The 12326-nt window shown below is 41.0% G+C and overlaps 1 protein-coding gene across 2 annotated transcripts in view; it reads right to left on the bottom strand.

The window, feature by feature from the left end:
- LOC146304825 (interleukin-1 receptor accessory protein-like 1) overlaps window positions 1–12326 on the bottom strand; it is a 259746-nt gene that overhangs the window by 21133 nt on the left and 226287 nt on the right. For both annotated transcript variants that reach the window (XM_084713662.1, XM_084713663.1), the window contains exons 7-8: window positions 11616–11748; window positions 836–981 (exon numbers count right to left, since the gene is read on the bottom strand). In XM_084713662.1, coding sequence (XP_084569788.1) covers window positions 836–981; window positions 11616–11748 — 279 coding nt within the window. The remainder of the gene's footprint in view (window positions 1–835; window positions 982–11615; window positions 11749–12326) is intronic.

The raw sequence follows: 12326 nt of genomic DNA, 5'->3' as shown, positions 1-12326 counted from the left end.
TGCAGCATAAACCCCTTTAATATAGCAAATGGAGGGGAACTGGGCTGCCATCAAAGCTGGATCCAAAGCTGCGAGCTTAAAAGAGAGGAAAAATATCTTACTATGTAAATGTATTCAACACTGACAACTTTAAGGATGCAGAGACCCCCCTAGCCTCTCTGAAAAAATAAAAAGTCTGACTTATATAACCAAACTGGAAAGTGTGCATCTCGATTTAAAATCATCACGGAATCAACTTTCAAACAGTCATCCTCAGTGAGGAGAAATCAGAGCGAGAACTCAAAAGTGTTTGCTTGAAGAAAAAGACAAGAGGGAGGGGGGAAAGGCAACAGTAGCCCAGTGATGAATGATGAGAAAATGTCTGAGTGAGAGTCTGGCGATCAAAGGAGGATTTGTGTGCGTGATGGGGGAGGTCACTGCCAGACAGTCAAACAGCTTGTCTGGCATCAAAACACCGAAGGCTCTCCGAAAACGCTTTTTCTTTCTCTGCAAACTAATACTTCCTCGGGCTGAGGTGGATGAATAGGCTTTCTGCACTATCTACAATACTGTCCCATTTTTTCCCCTCCCTGAGGCGAGAAACAACTGGTCAATTCCCACAATCCCACTAGTTGTTCTTCTTTGTACTCAGTAAATTGCTGCGAGAGATTCACTCTATTGTCAGAGCGAAGGCCTGTGGTATTAAACGCCGTTTTTCACCTCCAAAGCTGTAACATGCCATTATTAAATATCAAGGCTTCTAAATCCATCTGCGAGATTCATGCCAGAATACTGGATATGCTTTTTATTTCATCTTACAAATTAATCTATGTGCCCGCTCGTGAGCTCGTCTCACCTTTCTTGGTAAGCTGGATGTTGGCCTGGCGCCGCCCATTGCCGTTCTCCACGTAGCAGGAGTAGTTGCCCATGTCGCTCTCCTCCAGGGAGTCGATGGTCAGAGAGATGGAAACCTCCTGCTCACCCAGGTGCTCCCGGATTGTCCTGCAGGGGGCGGAAGAGAGCACAGAAATGGACGTTGGTGGCAGTCGATGCAAATGAAACACGTGCACATGTCTACAGGACCAACGTACTGTCACAACAAATTAGGGGTATGTGGATGTCTGGAAAAAGTCTAGGGAGTACACCCTCTGATTCTACGTCATGCAGACCCTCATGAACTCATGTTTTCAGCAAAAAAAGCCCTAATGACACTAAGAAACGTCTGTCAGACAAAAGTTAGTAGCTAACTGGTGAACATAATGGAGCATTTAGCAGCTGAAGAGTGAGTGAGTGATTTGTTGTTCAGGGGTTGATGGAGACCAAAATGGATGTGAATGAATGGTAATGAACTCTTTAGTTGCAAAATGTTCTACTTTCTAAACAGGTAAGTGTCAAATTCTGTTTGTCTGCTGTTTGCTGCTGGACAGGTAGCTTTTTCAGAGTAAATGATCAGAGTAAACCAACACAATGATCAGAATATCATTTCATCCATTGTTATAATAAAAACACTGATTGCTGCAGAGTTAATCAATATGCATGATTATAATCTCTCAAAACCAAAGGCTTGATCTAACCCCCCCCATTTCAAAAGACCAAAAGTGTGAATTAACTAAAAACTTGATTTACCTCCTAATTTACCAGGGAAGTGATGAATGTGTGTGCCTGTTAAATTATGAAGAAGAGCAGCTCTAACACACACTGTGCAAATTTTCAGATTGTTAATATTCACTCGAGACTTGGTCGTTTTTACCTGAGAGAGTGAAAGAATCGAGAATGAGCGCTCGCTCCTTTCATTTCCCCTTCCATTCATTTTAGGAAATACTTGCAGAACATGTTCGCCTGGTGATACAAGGCAGATATTAAAGACTTTTGGAACCCACTCTGAAGCTGAAATAATAATCTGTTTTTGCCATTTTATTTGGACCCAAAAAGATCAGACAACACTGGACTTGAAATGATGAAAGGAGGATTCGCTGTTTTGGGCTAAAGACTCGCGTTTAACATGAACTTTCTGACGGTGGACAGTAACCATCAATTAATCAGGAGGGGCTGACGGCTGAATCACCGCATGCCCAAAGCTTTAACAAGTTTATAATTCATGGTTGGTTAAAACAAAACCAACATACAAGCTAGTTTGGTAACATTCGACTTCAAACAGCTGCCCATACAGGGAGTCCTGCCGCCTCATTACTGACTGCGAGGTGTACATCAAAGTAGCTTCACACTGTCTTCGTTTAATAAGCCTAATTGGGATAAAAAAAAAAAATACACACAGAACAGAAAAATATGACTTGGAACATCAGAGCACATGAAACTGGGCTTTTAAATTTTGTATACACAATGTTTGCAGGTGTGCTCTGCGACTACAGATTCAGAATTTTTTGAATCTGTACCAAAAAACCCCACAACTATGAAAAACAATAACTCTAGACTGCAGGCAGTCAAAAAGTCATAAGTAGAGAGTATTGACTCTAATAAAATATGGATTTTTCTGACAAAAAAAAAGTTTGCCCCAAGGAAATTTTGAGTTGCATCCTAAAATCCATAAATCATGACCTTGGAGTTATAAGCCTCCATCTGGGTGGAGTGCAATTCTGAGCCGCTGACATTTTCTGAGTAAAACTTACACCTATCTTTCTCCAGTCATAAATATGCAGATAACTGCACTCGACCGAGCCTGAGTTGGAGTCCAAGCTCTATAATCTGCTGACATTTGTGGCAGCTTTTACTTTTCTTTCACTTTTTTAGTTCAACTGTAAAACAAAAGCAAATAATAAAGGTAGGAGGTGGCAGTCCATGACTGACAAGAAGCCAGCATCGTGAGTCATGACAGATTTCCCTCATGAAAAAAAATACTCCTTTGTTGACTCGCTGAGGCTCTTGATGTCTATTGGTTGTGACATGTTGGTACGGGGATAATAGTGTGACTGTCATGATGCACTACGGCGCCGACCTATCACACAACATTTTGCCACGAGGGTTAGTGAGTAGGAAAAAAAGCTCTTTTGATGTTTTTGTTGCATAGAATTCAGCCATTTTCCGGAAATCTATACTACAACAATACATGCAAAAGACTAGCAGCTACTGCTTTGACTGCTTTGTGATCACAGCGACTGTACTGGAAGGACACTATGACACTTGGTGCTTATTTTTCTTCACTGAATACTTGGCAGGGCCATGTGTTCATTAGCAAAAAAATGGATTTTAGCAGCCTCCTCTTCATTATCAGTGACTTCCTCAGTTAAATAAGCTGGAAGAACACCATCAAGCTGTGGCTAACTGGCTTCAATGAAATACGCTGACGTCGCTAACAAGCTATCAGGAGGCAACGGCACCCAAATGCTCAAAATGTCAAGAAATCCCTTTAGCACTTTTGAACAAACTAAGAACTTTTAAACAAAACTTTATAAAAGCCTGCTATTTAATAATCTGTGGTTGAAGCTTAAGCCAATTTTCACCCTGAAAAGCACACAGTGAAGCTTTTGTTAGTCCATAGGCACATTTTCAAAAAGGTTTTCAAAATTGTGATTGATTCAGCTGATCTGCTAGTGAGTTTGTTTCAGAGCTGCAACTAAAACAGCAGAGTTTTTGAGCAGTAGAAAGCGAGACTGAACAAGACTTTTAGTATGCTGATTGAAGCTGAGGTCTGAATCAAAACCAGCTACGAAGTTTGCTGTAAATCTCTGAGATGTGAGGTAATACCCAATCTACAGAACTTATAACATACATGCAAGTTAAGCTAAGCTGTGCTTTGGCCTAAATGCTGAAATGCTTACATTGCGATGTTTATCGTGCCAATATTCCGAAACCCCAAAAGTCTGAAAAAATGTCACTTTGGACTAAAAGCCAGCAGCCCGTGATCCTGAAAACAACCGTCATTACACCAAAGGCACCCTAACCTCTAACTCAAACAACTGACATGTTAATTTAGTGTGTTTGCATGCAAATGTTAGCCCAAACATTTAACACTATAGCTGCCATTGATGGAACAGTGTTGATTTGGATGCTTGAAAATGCAATGAATTACTAATCATTACATATCAGTCGACTTTATTTATTACTCAGAAGGACATAAAAGGAATACAGTCTTTTTGATGATCAAATAATCCCAGAAATACTTGTATGCTGAAAATAAAGACCCAGCGTTGGTTATAAAGCCTGGTAAAAAGCAATCCTAACAAATCCCCATGATAAGAGGAGAACAACAGGAAAACAATGAAAGAGCTGATTCCCTCCTGCTGGGTTGCTGTGCAAAAGTAGGAATGATATATGAGCAGATAATCTTTTTAGGGTTACAAAAATTGCAGCTATTTCAAAGCCCTGTTTAATGATGCATGGGGCTAATAGTGCGAAAAGGTGCGAGTGCCACTTGGGCATTCATCTGCTGACTGCCGCGGGGCATCTGAATATGAAAACTCATCTAATTCTTGCTGATCAATGAACAGACTAAACAAAGCAGATTGTGAAGTGCTGGGGAGGTAAAGACAAACTACAATGCTGCCATGGCAATATCTTACATTAGCTTTACAAAGCGCGGCTAATAATTGGTTTCCTATGTAGCAAATATCACACTCGCAGTGAAATTTCTTTTATTGACCACGCACAATGAAGACCCATTAGAGGTAATAATTTTGTAGCCATATGGACTAGCTGCTTCATAAAAACTAATTATGAAGTAGTACTTTTTTAAGCTGGTCCTCCGCAGGAAAGCACAAAGGTTACTTCTTGTGAGAGGGAAATTAATTTAGCTGTTTCTCTTAATTCCTGTGAGCTTTTCTGACACTCATCCCTCTCCATTGTGCTGCCACTCAGGCAGAGACACAGGGCTCCACAAGGTTGGGATATAGATCCATGCTGATGGCTTTTTAAAGAGGTGGCACCCATGTGTGACTCAACACAGACCGTAGGTGTTGGCAAAAAAAAATAAATCAATCTTTGTTTAGAAAAGGCTCTTATCCATCATACTTGTAAGCGAAAGTTTTGAGTGGTGGAATATCTGTGTTTGTGAGGATTCATGTGTGAGAGAGATAAACAGGAGCTGGAGAAAAGCGTGTGTTCCTGGAAAAGAGGAACCGTGAAGCGTGAACACACCCACACAAACATCTGGCAGGTGGTTCAGCATAAAGGTCGAGGGCAGCGGCAAACTGGTGCCGTGTAGCTGGATGGAGATGAAAGTGCACCACGATCCTTGATGCTGCGCGCGGTGAGGAGGCAACACAATGACTCACCGAGATGCTCAAGGAAAAACACGGGCACAAAACACCTGAGGGTGATCTTGAAAACATCCTGCAGCTTGAGTTGGGTTTATGACTTCATACGGTGAAACTACCAAAAGATCCAAGATCAGTGTCAAAAGTCAAAAGGACCGTGTTCTCTGACTGAGAACATTAATATTACAGCATCATTATTACAGTTACACAGATAATGCTGGCAAATTAACATTTAAATTGGAAGTAATTGTTGAAACATGAAGTCCACAGAGAGGTAAACAAAAGCAGCTTCTCATTGCCTAATTAGCTGACTGCCGTGGATTCTGCCAGCTAAAATGATGACTGAATGATGATGAATGATGGGCTAATATAAACCAATGCTAATGCTTCAACTTTTTCAGTCGCCTGAGAACTGGCTGGGTTTTTAACATTTCCATCTGACACATTTTAAAATGAGAAGCCTGTAAAAGGATCTCAAACATGGCATGAACATGATATCACGTCAATGCTAAAAGACTGATGCTAAAGCTAGCAACATCCCGGTAAACATTGGTCAGACGGTGAAATACAACATAAAGAAGGAAAAAGGAAAGTGCAGCTTGAGGCGATCGCTCAGCCAGACCAGCGGCACCGCAATCACCCCAGGAAAAAAGCGAGGGTGGGGGTAAGCTAACCCAGCTTGGACCAAGACAGCGACCAGGAGAGGTATATGTCATAGTCGACCCACTGCGGCAAATCCCAATTAAACCCCTGGGAATAAGCCATGAGTCTGGCAAATGCAGGGGCATCTAACACAAGTGGGGGTAACAATGATATTGCAGGGAGTAAGCTAAGCTAGTTAACCAAAGACAAAGTTTAATCAGAGTATTTCTTTTCTCAGAGCCCCATGCAGGATGTTCCAACATGTAGAGAAATGCAAAGATTTGCTTGCCTGCTGTGGCCCAGATACGGTTACTAATCTATAATAGGACAGTTGCTGCTCAGGGGACGGGCTTAGCAATGGGTCAATTATCAAAACTTCACCTTCATGGATCATGCTATACAGGCTCTTATCATTATCTCTACAGCATTAGGATCTGTGTCTGCCTGCCATTATCTAGTACAGTCTCTCCAAGCAGCCTCAATGTGACTGCTGAACTTTTGAACCGTTGTCACGCTTTACTTTATGTCTATAATATGCCAAGCTGTTGCTTGATCAAATGTATTCACCTGCCGCCTACAACTCTCCTGACTCCACCCAAAAGGTAGATCTGAATTAGATCAGAGCAGATGCTCCTAAAAAGAAACCTGATATGTAAAATTTGCATACAGTGAAAGATCACCCAGTAGGCATCAGCTTCGAGTTACAATGCTTGTGTTGCAGTAGGAGGATTCTGGTGTTCAGTTTGTCTGGCCGACTTTGATTTGATGTGCTGCAAACTACTATCACAAAACTACTAAATACTGTTTAATCCAATAGTTTTCAAAGCCTAAAGCAATGAGTCTCACATTTGTACTACCAGGTCCTCTAGGGCTCCTGATACATTAGTTTATGACCTTCTGACCCTCACTTAAGGTTTCTGATGGTCATATAATGTGGTAGAGATGGCCTGTGGCCCCTAAAGGGACTTATTGGGTATTGTGGACAGAGACAACCCCAGAAGACACTGAGGGGAACATACTGTATCCTCAGTTCAGCCTTGAAATGCACAAACAAGCCCTCCAGGAGCTGGACAAAGTTGCTTTAGAACAGGATGCCTGGATTGCTGTGCTTAACCCTGTTGCTCTGTGACCCTGACCCCAAAGGAAATGGCTAAACAGAAAATGGGCAAGTTGACATTTCCTTGTGTTGCTCAGAGTAAAGGTCCACCGGTACGTGGGACTATTGCGTAGGAAAACAGACAATACTGTGAAGTCAGAGAGTTTGATACTACTCTCATGTATTGAAAATATGCTGGGGCTAGCTTAGTTTAGAATAAAACTGACAACACAGCTTTATTCTGTGTTTCTAGCCTTTATGCTAAGCTAAGCTATTCTGCAAAATGCTCACAATGACCATGCTAAAATGTGATGTTTAGCAGGTGCCATGCCATTGTTCTATTGAGGATAGGGGTCCTCTTCCATGGAAGCTGCCATGTTTTGCACTGCCATGTTTCTCCAGGAGCCCTGAAGGGACTTTTGTGAGGTGTGTGGCCACTGTAGGTACACACTTAGGCGTAGGACAGAGTATTCAGTCTCTAAGGTCAATGCGAGATGAGCACTCCTGCAAAGAGTCTCCATAAACAACTAAATATCTCAACAGGTTAATGATTGTTTACCTCATTGTGGCATTAATGTCAGGCTGTAAAATGCTCAGAAGTACTTGGTTTGCAGTGCTAATAGGCAGTGGAAGCATTGCTGGACTCTGTAAGTACCCTGATTTCCCATGAAAATATCACTAAGAGAATTAATTAGTGTTAGAAAATGAAATTTTACACTTGAACTGCTACTCAAAAGGGTGCTGCATGCTCATGCACCGGGGAATGAAACTTCTTCTGGCTCTAAACTTCAGCAGCACGGCCTTTATGTCTGTACCACGCCGCGACTTCACCTCTGAGATCCTGAAGAGTCTTGTTCTGCAGCCACAAAATTTTATATCAACCCGGAATCTCGGTGGTGAAACATTGTGCCAAAAGCTCCATTTCATGTATTACAGGCGGCCCTCCAGGGAATACTCCTGTGTGATTAATTTCCATTTCAAAGCTAAAAGCTCATGGAATGATGTCAGGGAGTGGGTTTGAAGTGGTGCACATTCAAATGAGAACAAAAAAAAAAATAAAATAAATAAAAACACACAGAGGGAGACAGCATTACGCGGTGGCACACAACAAAAATATGCACTTGAAAAACTGCACGTGCTGTGGGCGCCCACTGTATCCACACAAGCCCTCCTCACTCCACATAAACACACACACTGTCAAAGCAGGGTCACAGTTCTGATCTCTTGGCTTGTTACCTCATTTGACTGTCATATGAAAGCTGTAACTACACGTAACCCACTCCGCAGTGTTTTCTCCTCTTATCTTTATTATACCACCTACCCAATGCTGCCACCTGTCGCCCCCCCACCTCCTCCACTAGGCCCCCTAAATCCTGTAGGCTCTAATTGGCCTGGTGTCCTTCACAACAGAGAGTGGTGCTGAGAGCTGGATGGAGCGCGCTAGAAGGCTAATAGAGACATCTCGAAATGCCAGGTCGCCGACTGGGCCGCTAACTCTCCTCCTATTCCTGTCATGCTGCTTACAGTTAACCTTTTCATTAGATGACATTTGTCGACAACGGGGATTTTGTAGTCGTACGTGGGGTCCATCAAAGGAGTACAGTAGGCCCGGGCATTAAAAGGTGTGTGAATATTTCAGTGCAGACAATTTTTCAGACAATAATTATTATTTCTTAACTCTTCAGTTAGCATGAATTTTGCAAAACAGTGCTTTTTCCTGAGCGGTATTCTTTTAGAAGTGTGTCCTGGCTCTCAATGTAGGACCATTTGGTTCACTGTAATGCAAATAACATGTTTTGGCTCTTACCTGCCAGGATAAACAGCTGATGTTTGTGAACACACTGTGTTTCTGATTTCACCAGTGAAATAGTGACCGCAATATACCCAGACTCCCTTAAAAAATCAGAGAGCTGTTGACTGAGGAGGAAATTAATAAACCTTGCAAAACGCCTCAGGCAAAGTCTTAATCATTCGTGCCTTTTTAAAAATTCAGCATTAAGTACAAAACATTAAGTTGTTTTTTTCTTTGCAGAACAAACAGGGAGTCAGTTGTCAGTTTGTCGCAGCATCACTGTTACTGGTGGTTACTCCATGTCCTCTACCTGCCAACATTTAGCAGCTGTTGAACACACTGTTTCAACTGATTTCACCATTTACAGGAAATTTGTGAAGGACAGCATTTTATTAATGGTAAACATGGATAAATAAAGCCAAATCTATTCGCACGGCTAGATACCACTAAACCTCCACCTTAGAGGGCGCGTCGGTGCTGACAACAGTGCAAAAAAACCTAATCTTGAGCATCAAGAATTTCCCCTTCACTGCTAAAACTCAAATATTATTTGTTGCTCGCATTTTTTTAACATCTGGGAGACGGTGACCACACCGCTGCACAAATACATGGCATTCAGTTACTTTATGTTAATTCTGAAGCAACACCTTTCCCGCTCGGATATCTGTCAAAATATGTTTGTTGTTTATTTGATTCTTTTTTTTTTCCTAGATATTTTATAATCCTCTTTTCTTCAGGAAGTCTCTTGCCTTTACTGTGCTCCCACTTCATCTGACAGTCTGATCGTAAAGGTAAAATACAAAAGGTGAAATACAATAAACAACAGATAATGCTTGTTCTTTGTATTTTTTGATTAGAGTTGTTATCTACTACTAACAAGAGTATTTCTATTGTTTCACACTCGTTGTCTATTAACAGACTGAGGCGTCCCCTATTGATGATTATGATCGATTATCCCGCCAAGGAGGGGCTTATCTGAAGATGAGTACTCTCCTCTCGCCCCTCTTTTTTTTTAGATCAAGTTTTTATTTTATTTTTCAATACTGGAGGTTAGAGCATAACAGCAAATCAAAAGCCTCAATATGGACATAAACGTGGATCATTTTAACAGAGAAAAATTTAAATAAATAAAAACTGTCCATGGATCAGCTCATCAACTGCCTAAGAAGAGCTCTTGTCTGCTCTCGCTTTGATTGACCTTCAGTGCCTGATGCTCATTATCTAGAAATAAAATGCGGGTGAGGCATACTATCACTGCATTTGTTCTCCTCCTGTCAGTCCACGAAACGGAGCAAAACGCGACCTTTTCCAGATGGCCAGTAATTAAGTTAAGATCAACTACCCAGTGAGTTTGGTAAGAAGTCACTATGGTACGATCTGCCGCTCGTCCGAGACAGTTAATCAAAAAGTCTCTCAGATTTTGCGAAACCTTATTTTATTGACTGGTCTGTATATTCAGCCATTGCATTAAATTAAATTCTAATCATTCTATTGTCTCAGTTTGTCCCTGTACTTTGCTATATTCAAAGACTTGCAAACCCAATTACACTTTGTGTGCAGTGTAGATTAACAAATGTTAGCATGCTAACATGCTAAACTGAGATGGTGAAGGTAAACATGTAACTGTACCTCCTGAAACGCAGCATGATTGTACTGTTATTGTGAGCTGCAATCAATTATGTTTAGCCAAAAGATAGCAATGTCTGCTGTACTTTGTTTAGGGTTGGTCTTCATTTAATCTATGAAATGACTGAAATTCCATATGTCAGTGTTTTTAAGATAAAACACCACTTTGTCCTTCTCTTCTTCCACTTTTTCCAATATGACCTGAATGTATCCGAGCCAAAACAAAGAGCCCCGACTCCATTATGAGAAAACATCAACTTGTCACTCAGCCAAATGCTGCATGCTAAGTTGAAATAACCTGAGGCTGCTTTCCGTACAGTCTGTACAGGCTTCTCATGATCAACATCTCCTGACTTTTTTCGCACTGAGCATCACTGTTTCAACCACGAATGAAAAATGCACGCGGTTGTTTTTCTGACATAAAACTATACATGACATGGTAACGAAAAAAAGACTGATGAAAAGGATATGAAATGTAAATCTTGTTGGGGAGATAAATAAATTGGAGATGCAGTGTTTTATTTACCACCTGGAACCTGAAGAGAGAAACATTTCAAGATAGAAATTTGAGTTGTTTTTTTCCCATAAGACTTGATTGCATCATAACCTAAAGCAAGGAGAGCAGCTTCCTACCAGCCAATTAGATAACACTGCTGGATGGTCAACCGGCTTCGGGCAGTCTGTGTGCCTGGCTGTCAGGATTTCACCTGATTTTGGCGTAAACAGACCTTTGCTTCCAGTGATGAGTGTGAGCCAAAATATGGAGGTCACCCAAATGGAAATAGAGGCTAACACAGACATTCAATTGGACTTTCCATCTGCCGTGTTGCTCTGCTATTATTGCCTTCGGTGCAAAGTAATCGTTGATCACTGACGGAGCAACGCCTGACCTGTGCATATATATTGTACATGATAAAGAATGCATAGCTATCTGCATTATTAAGCAGCCACATAAAACATTCATGGATATCATTTAAATGATCGCTCGGTAGTGAAAAGTTCCTTTTATTGTACAGTGGGTTGATGTGTGGTCACACAGTTGTGGTAACTGGGTTTAAATAGATGTTTACTGGTGTCCTCTGCTGCTTTTGAAGAGAAGGGCCTCATGAATTTGTTATAATGTGCTGTTCATGGTCTGTTGTAATGTTGAGAGATTTAGAACAATAGATTTTACATCTAAGAGATGTTTTTATTTTATTGTTTCCTATTTTTTGGTTAATTTCTCTAAATCTAGATTGATTTAGCTCAGGTGTGATGTTGAATGTCTTACTTGATATCACTCTCCTGAACCCGCTCCTCATCCAGATCTTCAATAAACTTCTCGCCCTTCATCCAGTAGATGAGTGGACTGACGTCGCCGCTGTATCCAAAGAAGGCTCTGCACGTCAGGTTTACTGGACTTCCTGTAGGAGACAAGAGACAGGATATGAGGCAACATCTGCATTAACCTACATGTCTGGTTAGAAGAATGAAAGTACTATAGCTACTTTTTGATCCCATAATAAATAAATAGCCAGATTTCTTATTTAAAAATGATGAACAATTGTTGAAAACACAGTATATACAGTTTTGCTTGTGTATTTTGCACTTTTTTCCAAACACTGCACATGCGGCAGGTGATACAGCAAACCTTCGCATTAAAAAATGTCAGGTGACGTAGTATATAGTGTGAGGAAGTCTGTTTATAGGTCAAACACAGGACTTTCATCTGAAGATATGCAACACAACATACACAATCTTTTCTTGAAACTAACCAAATAATTTTGTTGTCTAGACCTAACCACCCAGCATCGACTGAAGCTCGACTACTGTAAGTTTCTTTATTGTGGGGTGAAAAGTTCTACTAACCCATCATTTCACAAAAAATGTGCAATTGATTCAACTGAGTAACAACCAAATGAACCTGAACGAAAAACAAAAAGGAAATTTGTGAATCCTTGGGAGGCGAAGTATCCGGAAACTTTGAGCCAGACAAAAAAGT

The sequence above is a fragment of the Lutjanus erythropterus genome, chromosome 24 (genome assembly GCF_056507025.1).
Source record: "Lutjanus erythropterus isolate fLutEry1 chromosome 24, fLutEry1.hap2, whole genome shotgun sequence".
In the NCBI taxonomy this organism is placed as follows: domain Eukaryota; kingdom Metazoa; phylum Chordata; class Actinopteri; order Lutjaniformes; family Lutjanidae; genus Lutjanus; species Lutjanus erythropterus.
The sequence above is the reverse complement of the archived record's forward strand: the minus strand, read 5'-3'. Positions and strand labels throughout refer to the sequence as shown.